The sequence below is a fragment of the Macaca mulatta genome, chromosome 12 (assembly GCF_049350105.2).
Source record: "Macaca mulatta isolate MMU2019108-1 chromosome 12, T2T-MMU8v2.0, whole genome shotgun sequence".
NCBI lineage: Eukaryota > Metazoa > Chordata > Mammalia > Primates > Cercopithecidae > Macaca > Macaca mulatta.
In genome coordinates this window covers 28,522,777-28,540,552 of record NC_133417.1, presented here as the reverse complement: position 1 = coordinate 28,540,552, position 17,776 = coordinate 28,522,777, and the positions used below count along the sequence as shown (strand labels likewise).

Here is a 17,776-nt window from a genome sequence, read left to right as displayed (position 1 = left end):
TTGGAAGACTTTCACTTTCCAATTTCAAACTCATTATAAAGCTACAGTTATCAAGACAGCATAGGCCAGGTATGGTGGCTCACACCTATAATCCCAGAATTCCAGCACTTTGGGAGGCTGAGGCAGAAGGATTGCTTGAGTCCAAGAGATTGAGATCAGTCTAGGCAACACAGTGAGACCTCGTCTCTACAAATTTTTTTTTAATTAAAAATAATTAGCCAGGCAGGGTGGTGCATGCCTGTAGTTCTAGCTACTTGGGAGCCTGGGGTAGAAGGATTGCTTGAGCATAGGAGGTTGAGGTTGCAGTGACCAGTAATTGCACTGGCACTCTAGAGTAGGTGACATAGTGAGACCCTGTTGTAAAAGAAAATATATATATATATATACACACACACACACATATACATACACACACACATATATATAGTACTGGTATAAGGATTATGTATAGACTATAGATCAATGGAACAGAACAGACATTCCAGAAATAAACTCTAATATTTACATTTAATTGATTTTCAACAAAGATGCCAAGGCAATTCAAGGAGGAATTTCCATAGTTTTTACAACAAATTAGGCTAGCACAATTGAATAGCCACATGTAAAAAAAATGAACTTAGACTTTTATTCATACCAAATAAATTAATTTGAAATGAGTCACAGACTTAAATGTAAAAGTTAAAATGATAAAAATTTTAGAAGAAAACATAGGAGAAAATCTTGAGACTCTGAACAGGGCAAAGATGTCTTAGATATAAGACCAAAGTATAATCCATACGTTTTTAAAAATGAGAAAACTGGACTTTATAAGAATACAAAACTTTTGCACTTCAAAATACACCATTAAAAACTGGAAAGACAAGCCACAAACTGGGAGATGATATTTGCAAAACTCACAGCCAATAAAAGATTTGCATCCAGAACGTACAAAGAACTCTTGAAACTAATAGGAAAACAGTTTAAAAAATGCAAAAAATATGTACACAAATATTTCACCAAAGAAAATATACAAGTGGCTAATAAATACTTTCAAAGATACAGTGAAATGCAAACTAAAACCACAATGAAGAACTATTTCACACCCACTAAAATAACTACAATCAAAATGACAATATCAAATATTAGCAAGAATGTGGGGAAACAGGGACTCTCATATATCGCTGGTAGCAATGTGAAATGGTATAGTCAGGTTGGAAAATAGTTTATTTTTCTTAAAAAGTTAAGCATGTATATTCCATACAACACAACAACTCTGTTCCCAAGAGAAATAAAAGCATATGTCTGTGCCAAAATTTGCATGTTATGCTCATAATGGCATTATCCATAGCAGCCAAAAAGTAGAAACAACATAAATGTGAATATTTTTAAATGTGCTCTATCCATACAATGGAATACTATTCAGCAATACAAAAGAATGTAATACTGATATATGCTATAGTATAGAGGAACCACAAAAACATTAGGTGATATGAAAGAAGCTGGTTTAAAAAGCCCAATATTGTATCATTCTACTCATATGAAATATCCAGAGAAGTCAATTATGGAGACAGAAAGTAGATTAGTGGTTGCCTGGGCTAGAGGCAGGACAGAGGCTAACTGTAAATGGGCATGAAGAATTTTATTAGGGTGATAAAATAATCTAAAATTAGATTGTGGTGATGTTTGCCAACTTAATAAATGTGCCAAAAAGTTTGAATTATACATTTTAAATTGGTAAATTTTATGTAATATAAATTATGCTTCAATAAAGTTGCTTAAATAAATAGCCAATCTTTCAGGCTAACAATTACTAGTCTTTTAACAGCATTGAATTCTGTTTTAAAAAAAAAAAAAGTCTCCACTTGGCATAAAACATTTGTTCACTGGATCATCAACCACCCAACATGGAAACCAATTTACATGGTATTAAAAAGTTGTATTTTTTTTATTAATGAGATTCTCTATGGAAAATGGCAACATCATAAGCAGTACTAAGTTAGTTTCAAAAGAGGAAAACCTAAGACCTTTTCATAAAGAAAATTCAAGTAGTAAAAGGGCACTGGCAAGTGTCAGTTCTACCACATATCTACACTATTCAAACTCAGTTTCTTCCATTGTAAAATAAATTGGGATTCTTGTCCTGCCTACAGCATCCCAGGGCTATTGTAAGGCCTATATAAGAGAAATAAAAGAGAAAGTGCCATAGTATTTTTTGAACTCATTACAAATATAAAGGTGTCACTTATTCCCACCTACACTCTTGCTTTTCCTCATGTTAAGGCTGAAAATGGAAGAAGTCAATCATATGGACCCATCTAAGCTCAAACCCAGGTTTGTTCAAACATGCCACACATTGTCAGTTCTAAGAAAGCTTTGAGACTACATTCTGCGTGGTAATTGCTTTGGATAGAATCCCAGAGCTCTTGCTTTGAAAACAATAGAGTTTTATGAATGGAAATGTCAGAGGAAAATATTGGAGGTCCAATATTTGAAACAGCTAAAGTACATTAAGAATGTCACTAGAGATGTGCAATAACATAAAAAAATTAAATATTTATTTTAGAAAATAAACTTTAAAGTGCAGAAAAGGAATACCTAATGGCCACTTCAGAAAAATAATATTTATCATTAGATGCATGTGTATATATCCAAACTAGATTACGTTCTACATGTCAGAAGGTGGAGGGCCAAAGAATAAAAAATAATAATATATTAATAATAATAATGTCAGAAGGTGGAGGGCCAAAGAAACAATTTTAAAAAGTAGCATTAATTACATGCTTTATATGACTTAAGCATGTAATATGTACTTTGAGTATAGAAAATTTAGTTTCAGTATGTAATATAGAATGTCAACTAGGTTTTACATTATGCTTCTCATTTATTCCCAGTTTACTGATGAGACAGTAGAGGCATAAGGCTAAGGAACTTGCTCAAGGTCACACACAGCTTGGCTTAGAACCTAGACAGCCTGATTCCAGTATCCATGCTCCGGGCTCTGAACCACTCCACCAACCTGCCTTGTATGTAGTGTCAGCTCCTTTATCATGTACAGTCATCAGTATTTGAAAATGGTATAAAGTTGTACAAATAAAGCCAAGTAATTAAGCTGAAAACAGTTTTCTAAAAAGATTAAAAGTGCAGCACTCTTTTTCAACATAGTACATATATTTAGCAATAGAAATCTTTGAGCAGCTGCATTCAATTAGAAAATTATTAACCCTGAGGGAAAAGCTACAAAGGGCAAATCCACATTTTATTCTTTTTGTAGTGAAGTGTATTCATGAATGAAATCCACCACTGGATGATAGAACTACTTATTTCCACAATAGCTTTTTATTTTACACTTTTGGGAGAAGATGATCAATGTAAGAGGGTAATAATATCATGGATTCTCCACATGATCTGTAATAGTTACTTGATTCCCATAGTAACTCTAAAAAGAAACAAAAACCTGAGATGGTTAATTTGTATTTCTACTTTTGCTAAGAAAATAAGCTTTAATAGTACATATTAGAATAAGGTAATAAGTGACGTTAAATGTACACCTTTTGAGTTATTTCTCTGAGTCTCAGATAACATCTGTGGCACTAATGTCTTTAGCATATATGTCATCTATGGCTATAGTGTTGAGAACTCTGGTGAAATATCAAAATAACTGCACAAATAGGGTAAATCCATAAAGTACACAAAAGAAGGTGGCCTTTTAAAAAACTTTGATTCCAATAAAAATTGACTGTGGTTTATAGCATCTAAGGTCATGACCATAAAGGTGTTTACAAGGTAAGCTTTTAAGGTTCCTTTATGACTCCAAAGCACTGTTGTTCAGTCTTTAGTTTATGATTCAATTCCACTCTGATATGTCTGACTTGTTTTGAACTCTGACCTTTGTTTGTATTTATACGGTGACCTGTATTTCCCAGTTAATAATAATTCAAACTTAAGTAAAATATCAGAACTCTGCCATGGCAGAAGAAGGTGCAGGGAGATATATCTAGGTGTCAAAAAGAAATTTCTCCACCAATAATTTCACCACCAGGCAGAATATTTCCCATATCAATTGTCAATCCAGTATTTCAATTCAATCTCCGATCATCTAAAACCAATTAACATTTGAATTAGGTTTTTTAAAGTTTTAATCTGAAAAAACTTTGGTGGCCAGTTAATTTTATTATAGACAGATTTTCTAGCACATGTGCAAAGAGAATACCTGGGTCAATTACTGTCAAATTAACCCAGTTCAACATGCTATTATATTCCAGAACAAACAGACTGTGGTAGAAGTGGTAAAAAGTAAATGAGAAGACTTCCCGTTAATGTGGGAGACATGACATGGGTATAATTTTCACTCCCTGCTAATACTCCACTGAAATGACAGTAAAAGCATTAAAAGATATAACTCAGTAAAGGTCAAAAAGAGAGAAAGGTCGAGAAGATATAGCAACGAATTCTGCAACATGAAGAGGCAGATAAATGTAGGAGCTCTGAGCAGCTTTGCAATGTAAAAGAAGCTGAATATTAGGGGCCTACAGAAGAGTATGAACCAACAACAAAAAGGCAATTTATACTTGCAAAACTCTGGGAAGGCTTGGGACCTAGGCACTCTAAGAAGGGGCAAGGCTTGTGGCTTGAAATGAAGAATACTTAAAAATCCATAAAGGGAACTAATGAGCTCCTCTGTCTCTTCCTTAATCTCTGCAGGGAAACAGACAGCAAAATTCAACTTCTCAAGAGGACATTCTTGAGAAGAGTAGCCAACATGGAAGGCAATTTGAGGTATATCATTCAAAACAGAGGATATAAGTGAAATACTGGGGACTGGATGTTGAGCCACCTGCACCAAGACCCACTCTCTTGCCCTTTTCTCAGTAATACAGCGTAGGCAGTAGAAAAAATGTTCCTATTTGAGGAGATGCTGAATAGCTCCTGTACTAAAAATTATGCATTTATCATGACTAAATCCATTTTCCCTTCTTACATAACAGCCCATTTACAGCCTTACCTTCCCTTGTGGCTAGGAGAGGCCAGGTAACTATCTTCTCACCAGTGAAATTTGTGAACAGAAGTGATGGGTCATGGTGGTTTTAAAACACATCTGTAAATTATTTGCCACTCCTCCCATCAAGGGATGATCTGGAAGCTCTCTCTTTGGAGACTTAATTGTAACCAACAGAATGCAGAAAAAGTGACCAGGTATGGCCCTCAGGCTAGTTAAGAAGAAGCCAAGCAACTCCTCCCTGTTTGTCTGTGGAAGCTTACTCTAAGAGTCTTCAGTCACCTGTGTAAGGATCCTGGCTGCCCTGAAGCTTCCATATGGCAAGACCACACAGAGAGAAAGGGATACCTGAAGAATTTCAGCTGTTCCAACCCCAGCTAGTTAAGTCCAGGTGCCAGCTATGTGAGTGATGAAGCCCTCCAGCTGACCCCAGCCCCTGAACCACCTGATCACAGTGGCGCATGAGAACGAGCCCAGGTGAGAACACTTAGCAGGGCCTAATGACCCACTGATGTGTGAACAAAATTGGTGACTGTTATTGTTTTAAATCACTATTTTGGGGTGAGCTATCAGACAGCAATAGAGAATTGGAACATGGACGGAACTGCTGTGTCACTTGTTTGAAATCTGTTGTTCTGGACTTCAGCTCTTCCCTCTTTTCATCAGCTAGAACATGGAAATGCCTGTGACCCAGCTTGAATGGGTAGAGAATGATGTCTTTCCCGAATATGAAGGAAAAGTGCCTGGCTGAATGGACACATGGAGCAGAGCCTCCAGTCTGGACCACTAACTACATGATTTCACATAAGAGATCTGAGCTTCTATTTTTTTAAGCCACTGTATTTTGGAGCTTTGTTATAGCTGCGTAGCCTCCACCTTCAAGAATACAGCTCCAGAGAAAAACCTTTGGGTATTGATAAATACAGATTTTTTGAGGGACCCATGCTCCAACTAAAAAGCCAGCTCTCCACACAAAACTATTTTGACAATGAAGCCCAACAGCTGAGTCATATACACAGAATGTTGAATCTGTTTTACTGTCTTGCTTTTAATACTGTGAAACACTAAAGAGATAGCCAATAATAAATAGACATTAGAAGAAAGCTCACTATGTCAGAGGCCACGGTCAAACACATAAATGAAGGAAACAGGAAAAAATGACTCAGAGGAAGCATAAATGGTGCAGAGAATGAAAGGAAAAAGATTAAACTACCCTTAATATCCTCTGAATGAAAAGCCACTACATCTATGAAACAAGATGCAATTAAAAAAAATCATAGAACAAGCAAAAGACCTTACAAATTAAAGACGGGATTGTAGAAATAAAAAAATGTTCAAAATAATAGTTAAAAGATGAAGTAGAAAAAACTTTAGAAATTAAAATAAATCTACAAACAAAAGACAAATAAGGAAACTATCTAAAAATTGAAGATCAGTCAGAGAGGTCAAACCTTTGTCTAAAGAGTTTCAGAAGGAACTGATACAACAGAGAAGAAATTGCATAAAAAAAAGTCTCAGAAGTATAGAATATGGCCAGTCATGGTAGCTCACACCTATAATCCCAACACTTTGGGAGGCCGAGGTGAGTGGATCACCTGAGGTCAGGAGTTCGAGACCAGCCTGGCCAACATGATGAAACCCTGTCTCTACTAAAAATACAAAAACTTAGCCGGGCATGTTGGTGGGCACCTGTAGTCCCAGCTACTCAGGAGGCTGAGGCAGAAGAATTGCTTGAACCCAGGAGGTGGAGGCTGCAGTGAGCTGAGACCACACTATTGCACTCCAGCCTGGGTGACGGAGAAAGACTCCGTTTTGAAGAAGGAGAAGAAGATGACAGGGACATGAATGAGTAATGAGTACACCAATGGAAATATCCTACAAACATCTAGCATAATAAGGAAAAAAGGCTTACCTCAAAGCATATAATCATGAAATTTCAGAACTTTATGGATAAAAAAGATTCCAGAGAAAGAATAACAAGAAAACAGGTACCAAGGTGCAAAAAGGCAAGATCAGAATGGCATCAAACTTCTCAGTAATGGCAGTGGGTACTATAATACAATAAGGCAAGACTCTCAAAATTCTGAAGGAAAAAAAATGCTTTTTAACCTTGAATGTCACACCCAAGCTATCAATCAAGTATATGACAAGCATAAAGACCCTTTCAGACATCAAAGGATTTGAAAAATTACTTCCAGTACACCCTACTTCAGCAGTACTAGAGGATGCGTCTGGAAAACACAGCAATAAAGGCAAAGAAGAGAAACAGAACAGGAAACAAGGGATTCAAGATGAGTGAGAGCAAAAGGATGTTCCACAGATGATGACTGTGCAGGCTGTGCAGGGAGACAGGACTGTGGGAAAATCTCCCAAAGAAAACATGTAATCGAGCACTTAGAACTGCGCTTGAATCTTTGAACAAATTAATGATGGGCATGTGACACAGCAAATGGAGCTTTGGGGAAAAGCAGCAGTAGCTTCAAAGAAAACCAAGCAAAACAAAAAAGGAGGAAATTTTTCATTTCTATGTAAAAGAAAAAGCTGGACAAGAAAGGATGCGGGTGCACAGCACACTGCTTGGCTCAGCAGGGGACACTACATAGAGTATGAGCACTGTAAGCCGGGCGCGGTGGCTCACGCCTGTAATCCCAGCACTTTGGGAGGCCGAGGCGGGCGGATCACAAGGTCAGGAGATCGAGACCCCGGTGAAACCCCGTCTCTACTAAAAATACAAAAAAAAATTAGCCGGGCGCGGTTGTGGGCGCCTGTGGTCCCAGCTACTCGGGAGGCTGAGGCAGGAGAATGGCGGGAACCCGGGAGGCGGAGCTTGCAGTGAGCCGAGATCGCGCCACTGCACTCCAGTCTGGGCGACAGAGCGAGACTCCGTCTCAAAAAAAAAAAAAAAAAAAAAAGAGTATGAGCACTGTTTGTTGATTTAAGTATTTTGATATAACTATTTTGAATAACTGTACTAAGGAGGAGAGGAGTAGATCTAGGAGAGATAAATGCTTAACTAACATAAGAGAGAGTCAATAGGAACTATCGAATACCTATCAACTAAGAAATATCACTCATGAGCATATTACCTAGAAATATAAAGGTGAATATCAGAATAAACAGCAAAAAGAGTTGAAACTGTCTCTTTATGGAATTGAACTGGAAGGTAAGATATAACTATATCTCATTATAAGATTTAGAATAATATTTACATCTTTAACTATGTGAGCCTGTTTTTTAAAGATTGAGTTCAACGTCTTTTCCAGAGACGATCAGAAATGGTACTGGAATAAAGTGACGTGGAAATATATTTTCACATTTACTGATTTATATTTATAAGTTTGACTTTAATTTACAGACGTTTTATATCCTCTCCTCAATATATACTACAAGCTCTAGAATAACATGGGTCATACTTTCATCTCTTCTCAACTCCCCTAAATACAGGCACACACACACAAGCACACACACACAAGCACACACACACACACCCCAAAAAACAGTGCCCCTTATTTGGCTTAATGTGCTAGGGTTATTTTCTATATTATATTCTTATTATATAAGTTATTTATATTCTTGATACCTGGAGTATATTGTTGAATAAAATCAGCAAAACGCCCTGTCCTCCGGGAGCCTACATTTTAATACTACTTAGAAAAAATATAGCAGAGTAATTTACTTTATGCAATTTGGGTAAGATGGATGTTTTTCTGATCTACTGGAAACATTGGAAAATTAGGGATTGTAGTCTACAAAAAAATTAGAATGTTTAGTGGTGAACCCCAGGCCATATGTCTACACTTTTGGATACTGCTGATTTAACACTCATGCCTCTTAGATAAACCAATATCCATGAAAGTAATTAAAATGATGTCAACATAAGTAAAATTTCCAGAAAATAAATTTCATGAACTTCTAGCACATATTTTAAAAAATAGCTCTCTCCTAAGAACATTTTATTTTCTCTAAAATTCCTAACCTTCAATATATAAATAGGTAATAAACATAATGCAATTTTTTCCTTAAAGTACATTCAATACTGAAAACACTACTATTTAAGCTATAATTAAATATTAATATATGTAAGATACTTTATTCCTTAAGCAATGTAATTTTCATAGTCTCTTTTTTCCCAAAATATTAATTCCAATTTATACACTTAGTTCTTAGAAATAGGTCATTATCTTCACAGATTTTATTCATTGAGCATGAGCTACTGAAATTAAAACTTTCCTAGAATTTGGCATATATAAAGAAAGTTTTAGAACTAAAAAAGTGAAACAATTTTGACCATTAATTAATAAAGTGCACATACCTGTCAAATAATCCCCTCTTTTTTGTATGTCTAAGAAATAGAAGTATACAGAAACTGTATAACATAAAAGCACAATTAAATATTTTAAACCTGAAATTATTATATAATAATGATAGAAATAGTAGCTAACAGTTATTGAATAGCTGCTATATATTAGGTATTTCAAATCGTGTCTTACTTAATTCTCAAAGAGTCCTGTGAAGTGTTTATTATCAATATCCATTTTCAGAAGGACAAATATGACTCAGAGAGGTTAAACAACTTTTTTCCCTTAGACAACCAGGATTTGAACATTGGTTTACCTGTATTAGTATTAGTCTATATTAGTGTTAGTATTATACCTGTATTAGTCTGTTTTCATTTCTCTAAAGGAGTACTAGAGACTAGGTAATTTATAAAGAAAATGTTTAATTTGGCTTATCGTTCTACAGATTGTACAGGAAGCACAATGCTAGGATCTGCTTCTGGTGAGACCTCAGGAAGCTTACAATCAGGGAGGAAGGTAAAGGGAGAGCCAGTGTGTCACACGGTGAGACGGAGCAAGATGGGGGGTAGGAGCCATGCTCTTTTAAACAACCAGATCTCTCATGAACTAACAGAGCAAGAACTCACTCACTACTGCCAGGATGACACCAAGCCATTCTTGAGGGATCCCTACTATGATCCAAACACCTGCCACCTGGCCCCACCTCCATCATTGGGGATTACATTGTAATGTAAGACTTAGATGGAACAAACTTCCAAACTATATCAAGAGTAATCTCTTAGGATGACTGAAGGCTATTTTAAAAGCCTGTCACACACACACAACAAATATGGAGTTTTCTTCTATTTCAGAACTTATTATTCAAAACATAATTTGTTTTCCAGACTTTGTATAAGGTCACTTGCAAAATATAATTCGGGGTGATGAAAATGTTGTGAAATTAGATAGAGGTGATGATTCCACCACACTGTGATGTACTAATATCACTGAATTGTATACTTTGAAGTGGTTAAAATGGTAAAGTTTATATTGTGTGTATTTTGCCACAACAATTTGCTTTAATGTCATGTCAGTCCATACATTCGAATTTTATCCTCTACCTATGCCAGATTACAAATTTCAAGCCCATCCCTTCATTTCTAGGACTACATATTTAAATCCTACCTCTTTGGTAGTAGCTCTCAAATTCATATCTCCAGCAGAAACCTCTCTCCTGAATTCAGACCCCATAACTTCCTAGTGAACACCTCCACATGAATTTCTAACAGAATCAAAAGTTTAGCATGCCCAATACTGAGTGTTTACTATTCCCTGTATACCAGCTCCTTCTTAGTCCATATTAAATGACAGCAACTCCACTTTTCCAGTTGCTCAGGTCAAAGTCAGTATCACCCATCCCACATCAATAAATCCTGATGGCTTTATCTTAAATCAGGGTTTCTCAACCTGGGCACTGTTGAGATTTTGAAACCTGATAATTCTTTGTTGTAGGAGACTGCTCTGTACATTTCAGAATGTTTATCAGCATCCCTGGTTCTAGTCAACACATGTCAGTAGCACCTCCAGTTGTGATAATCAGAAATGTCTCCAGGCATTGCCAAATGTCTCCAGCAGGGCAAAATCGTCTTTGGTTGATAATTGTGGCCTTAAATATAATATAGCCAAGATTCAACTCCTTGTCCGCACCTCCACTGCCATGGCCTTGGTTCAAGCTATCACCATGGCTCTTCCCTTTAATTCCGCAGTAGCCTCCTACCTCGTCTCCTTGCCCTGCTCTTCTCAGTCAGCCACGCACAAGGATCCTCTTCAAATCTTATTGAAAAGAACGTCAATAAGAAAGTCAGCTTATGTCATCACCCTCTCAAAACCCTCCCATGTCTTTCTATCTCACATAGAGTAAAAAACAAAATCTTATTCTGACCTATGAGGACATACCCCATGTGGACCCCGTTACCCATCTGACCTGAGCTCCCATCACCCTCCCCATGTTCACTCTGCTCCTGCACGCTGGCCTCCCTCCCCACATGTCCTCAAGCATGCTCCCCACACTCCTGCCTCAGGTCCTTTGTCCTTCTTGTTCCCACCATCTGGAATATTCTTCTTCACCTTGATATATCCATGGCTGGCTCCCTCACTTCCCTCAGGTCTTTACTCAGATTCACTTCCTCAGGCTCATGGACAACCTCCTTAAGCTTTTAGTCTCCTCGCTCCCACTGCATATCCCTCCTCCTGGCCTCATCTTTCCTTCTTAGCACTCGCCCTCATCTAACATATTCTATTTAACTACTGATCATATTTATTACCCTCTTTATGAGGACCGGGGATTTGTCTATTTTATTCTCAATCAATTTATCTCATGTACTTGTAACAACGTCTGACACACAGTAAGGACTCAACAAGTATTACTAGAAATAAGTGAACCTCTTAGAACCAAAACTGAGGAATTTTTTTAAAAGAGCACGATTGTACTGTGGGATCAGAGACCATAATCTGCTCATCTATACAAAGCAGGCAGGCATGAACAGTTTTATATTGAAACTTAAAACAGCCAGCAACATTGTCCCTTATCTGATACTGTTGCTGACGTGATCCTTCTTTCTTGACACAGCTAACAGAGTGCCTGACACTAATATAGATTATAGGATCTCATCACAATAATGACAGGCATTCAACAGCCTTGCCAGATCAATGACCTTGCAGCCTACAGCTCACCAGACTCTCCCTCAGTATGGAAATCCTAAAAAACATAAAGCATCACTTATTATTCATCAACCCATTGTTTCTCCAAAGCCAGGACTCACTTAGAAATGCCTGTAATTTGGATGAGGTTGACTAACATCTGACCTACTGATTTGGAGTGTGGGAGTGGGGAGCAATAGACACCAGCAAAAGAGTAAAGTGGTTGACATGGCAATCAAAACCCAGAGAATGGTTTCTAGGTTTCTAAAATAAAGTATAGTTATCTGGGTCTCCATGGAAATCTGTTCAAATTCCAAATTACATTGGACCTGAGTTCTTGGATTTGATAACATACCCTAAAAATACAGCTAATTTCAGCTGCAATACAGTGTTAAAAATCAAAATGAAATATACTAAACACATCCGTAAATAGGTAACAGATTCTAAGATGTTGATGTTGTCTTTGAAGGTTATAAACTAGAATTTTTCCAGGGATATAACTCCTCAAATCAATTTATTATTGCTTACCTTTAAAATAATACTGCATTCATGTCAGCATTATTTATAATAGCAAAAAACTAGAAGCCACCGAAATGCTAAGCAATAGAGGAAGAGAAGATAAAGCAGCAGGAAAACTAGATAAATTTATTAAATAAAAATGCTAAAGAATACTATGCAATCATTAAAAGATGAGGTTGGCCTATGTGCAGTAATATGTAATATTCATCAATATATCATTGTATGATCAAAGATAGCTGCAAAAAGCAGTGCAGAGTATGATTCCACTTATATGAAATGTGTGTGTATACATATATGCATATATGGATGAATTAAATATTTTCAGGTGCACCATTCTCCATCCTGCTTCCTGCTAAAGAGGTTTACCCGAATGGATACAACCATGGGCTCCCCTGCCTTATGGTTTTTGGTTGAATTCATCCAATAGGAGGCCTGGCAGATCTGAAAGCTGGAGGAAAGTGAGGTGGGGCCCTTCATTCCCCCGGCCTCCTTCCTATTTGCTGCAGGTTGGTTGTATCCCTTTAAAACCCACAGCATTTGTCAAACACCTGCTCTATAAACATTCCTCTCCAGATTCCGGGAACCACTCTTTCTCGTGGCCCCTACAGACCCAGAAGTTGTAGAGGCTCCCAACTGATAGAGTTCAGGGTCACTGCACAATCCCTTGTTGCTGTCCTTACACACTGCTCACACTTGCCTACTTTTGTAAATGTCCTTCTATGAAACTCTTCTCAACTGCCAACTTTGCATGTGCTGTTTCTTTCTTAACAGAACCTAATTAATAACTATAAGTATAATTATATGTGTATCTTATGTGTGATTCATACACTTAAATATGCATAAATGTGTACTTACATATACAAGGAAATTTTCTGAAGGATACAAAAGAGATTAGAAAGGGATACATTTGAGGTTTTGTTCTTAATTTTGCACCTTTTAGATTTCTTTCACTTTTAATATGTCAGTCATATACAAGTAATTTGCTTTGAAAGCAAAACCAAATAGGAAAAAATTATATTGCTACCTTTTTGATGGCACTGTAAGAAGGGAAAGAAGTAATGAATACCAGAAGAAGTGACAGTAGTGACTCATATGTTCATTTTAAACAATGTGTTATGTATGATGAAAAGGATCCTCACTTCTGAAACTTAAGTTTGACAGTTACCAAAAAAATCCATCCACTGTAGAGTTTGTTTTTACCATCTTGTTCCAATGACCTACTTTTAGAAAAGCATCCTTATTTTAAAACTTGCTTCAAAATAACCCCATTTTCTTAACACATCTCATTCGTGTTTCAGATTTGCCACTTTCCATTTTAATCATATTTTTTTTAAAAACTTTTGACAGTCGTCATAAAAATGTGCATATTTTGATTTGATCAAATGTTTGTCTTTTGTGATTAAAACAAAATAACCCCATGCCCAGAAAGGAAATACTGACTTTCGGGACTATTTCTAAAGCTTCCTAAAACTACTGTGAGGAAAAAAAATGCAAATCAGTAAGGAAGTATTGGAGCCCACAATTAAATTAATTTATAGGGGCTTTAATGCAATTACATTTCATACAGACTGTATCTCTAATGGTGTTTTTTTTTTTTAACTTCATTGACTTTAAAGCATAATTCACTTCCATTTTTGCAAAATTATTTAAATATTACAAATATCACTTTTATACATATTTCCATGGTGACACAATACATTTGAAGTCTATTTAATTTACAGATGATGAGGTCAAAATGAAAACTCTTTGAGGACCATAGATCTTTTAAAACATCACATTTTCCAGTTCCAAGATATTAAGTATATAAGTTATCTGTATTTGACAGAATAGAGTCTTGAGAAAGCAATAAATATTTTAAATGATCTGATTGTGAAACTTAAAGAAAATTAAAATCCAGAGCAAGAAAAAGCACCAGTAATACGAAGAGCTAAGATGTTTAGGGTTCATAATTTAAGTTAATAAATTATTAGGCTTTGAAATTAAATTTAACAGATCTTTTTCACAGCCAAATTAAGGAAATATTTAGAGATGAACATAAGTTATATTCCAGCCTCCAAACTTCAACTAAAATTATTCATATACATAAAGGATCATGCATGAGATAGCTAAGAATCTCAAAATACATTAAGATGACTTTACAGTCACAACTAATGAGCAAAGTTGTTAGGATAATTTTTCATGCTCTCAAACCTAGACATAGAAGATCTACGCTGGAAAGTATTTAATAATAGATAGCTAACTAGTTTAAACCCTGAAAGAGACATGCAGAACTGGGCCAAGCATTCTTAGCTGAGAACATCAGCTAAATTCAGACGTCATTTTTGCTACAAATATGCTCCATACTGGTGAAATATTTGACAAAGGAGTAGATGTAACTATGGAAATCATAACTTTAATTGACAACAACATGAAAATTCAGAAGGATAACAAGCATCATGGATGGAGAAGACAATTATGCAGGAGTGAAAATCAAACATAAGCTGCAGAATTTTAAAAAAGAGTCTATTTTTCCTCTCTGGATATTTCTCACTACTTTAGAAAGAAGAAGAAGGGTGGAAAGAATATATTTCTTGTTGATGGAAACAGGACAAAGGAACAGCCAGGACATTCCTACCTGGTTTCCAGATGAACTGGTTATCCTTTTTGCCTTCCAAATGAGCTGCATGGGACAGCAAGAGAGAAAGCAATAGAAAGAGATTCCTCATGCAGCTCCATACCCAGCAAGTGACTGTCAGGTTGCTCTTTGGAAACATGCTTCAGATTTTTCAGCCTCTTGACTTGCCTATTCCTAAAAGAGAAAAAGAAAAATCAGGTAAGTTTCTTCTGTAAAGAAATGATAAAAACTCATTTTGACTGCTAGAACCTTTATTATGATGGTATTACAAATTTTTCATTACCATGAAGATAGTACATATAATAACCCTGTGGGAAAAGCTACAAAAAGCAAATCCATATTCTGTTTTTACCATGTTTTGTATTATTTTTTGTAGTGAAGTGTATTCATGTATGAAATCTACCACTGGATGATAAAACTGCTTATTTCCCCAATTGCTTTTTATTTTATTCTTTTGGTTAAAAAAAAGATCAATGTAACGTGATAATATTATCATGGATTCTCTACAGGATCCAAAGTAGTTACTTTATTCCCTTAGAAACTCTAAAAAGAAAAGAAACAAAAGCCTGAGGTGGTTAATTCATATTTATACTTTTGGTAAGAAAATAAGCTTTAACAGTGCATATTATTAAAAGAAAGTAGTAAATATAAGCTATGTTAAATGTTAAATGTACACCTTTTATTTCTCTGAAATAAAATCAGGTAAGTTTCTTCTGTACAGAAAAATCAGGTAAGTTTCTTCCGTACAGAAATGATAAAAACTTACTTTGACTGCTAGAACGTTTATTATGATGGTATTACAAATTTTCTATTGCCATGAAGATAGTCTTTACAATATTAACATTTGAAGGTCAGCAGTTAATTAGCCAGGTTTTCAGTCCTCACCCATTGAAGGCATCATCAATTCTATGGACTCTACAGTCCCTGTGTCATTTTATTCTTAAAAGCAGGTTGGCAGATATGTTGTTTATTCCCTCCCTTCTGCTCAGACAAATTCCATGAGGAGCTCATGATTCGGAGAAAGGGATACACATACACAACAAGTCCAAAGCAGGGCAAGGGATGCGCTAACAGTAGTATTAAGAAAGTGGGATGGAAAGATTGAGGACAAGGCAATTAGTTCCTCTGTACTATGCGAAAAAGAGAGGAGAGCCTCACACAAGATAATACTTGAGAAGAGTCTAGGGAAACATAAGGACTTGAAGGAGTCAGGACGGGCATCTCAGGCAGAGAAAACAACAAGGCGTTGAAATGCGTTTTGTGTTTGGGGACTGGTGATTAGGCTGCTGGCTGCTGTGAAGGACACAAAGAAGAGGGAGGAATGGACTAAGCTGAGATTTAAAACATAGGTTGGGAGCCAAATTGTAAAGAGTTGTGAGTGGCATATGAGGTATTTGGGCTTCATGCTGTAAACGGTAGCAAGAATCATAGAAGAGTAAATTATTTTTAAATAACTAGGATCAGTGTGCATAACGGATTACTAGTAGACGATGGTAGAGAAATTGAGGGCAGTTAGAAAATCAGTGAAACAGTAGTCCAGGCAGGTATTGGTAAACGAAAAGATCAAGGATCAGGAGAGACTTGAGAAGTCATACAAATTGCTTCTGGATTTAAAGGATCTGGTTAACAACTGGATGTGCTATATAAGAGGAAGATATGAAAAGGGATAGAAGGGCAAACTTAAAAGCCTGAACCAATGGGATCCCTTTAACAAAAACAGGAAACAGGAAGGGGGCATATTTGAGAACGTGCTTTACTTTAGAATAGAATAGATTAAGTCTGATGAGGCTACCAGACATCCAGGTACAGTTTTCCAAAACATAGTAAGAAAATGGTACTGGAGTGAAGGAGATCTAAAATAACTTGCCATAATACATGTATTATGAAAAATAAAAAGATATAGGTACAGGAGGGTAAAAGGAATGAACAGTAAAAAGGATCTGAAGGGTAGAAGTTATTGCCCCTAAATATATAGCCACACAATTACTATAGGTGGGTGGCAAAGCTGACTATGAGCTTCCTAGTGGCCAAAGAAACAGCTATTGCAGTCTATGGTCCTCATATGCATAGGATTAAATTATACCACCCTGCCCACAGTTTTTGCCTTCTTTTTTCCCCCCGCAGGGAAAGACACTGCCTGTTCCCAAGCACTGTTGGGATTTATACCAGGAGTCCTCATAAATACAGGTGGTGTGCTGGACCATGTGCTGAACACATTACTTCATCAAATAAAACAGCAAGTTGTCTGTGGTGGAGTCTCATGGCACTCCTGGAACACTCCAAGGGTACGGTGGCAAAGTACAAATCAGTAAAAATTATTCTACAAGGAGTCAAGCAATGAAGTTCCAGTACATAGCTCTCTGACAGCCTGCCTCAATCCAGGCATGAAGAGTAAAAAGCAACCAAAACTTTTCTTCAAATGTCTACACTGCATACCAATATTGAGAAGAGCAAAGTGGAGTGCTCCAGCTGAAAGATGGAAAAGCTCAGTGGTTTGAGTGGTTTTTTTCTCCAAGAGTGGGCTGTTAGATGATTTCATGAAACTTCTGTGGCACTACTAGGCACAATTCTAAAACTTCTGGCCTAGAGAACTGAATTGGCCACATTTCCTTAGAGCAAACATCCGAGAATATGATTTGTCAAACTGAGCTTTTGCTAAAAATTAGGCAACATGGCTACGAAATTATAGTT

The 17,776-nt window shown here is 36.5% G+C and overlaps 1 protein-coding gene across 1 annotated transcript in view; it reads right to left on the bottom strand.

Moving 5' to 3' along the window:
* Nucleotides 1-15,375, bottom strand: part of THSD7B (thrombospondin type 1 domain containing 7B) — a 788,242-nt gene extending 772,867 nt beyond the window's left edge. Inside the window, exon 1 of the mRNA XM_077956542.1 lies at nucleotides 15,086-15,375. Coding sequence (XP_077812668.1) covers nucleotides 15,086-15,224 — 139 coding nt within the window. The 5' untranslated portion in view covers nucleotides 15,225-15,375. The remainder of the gene's footprint in view (nucleotides 1-15,085) is intronic.
* Nucleotides 15,376-17,776: the final 2,401 nt, after the last annotated feature.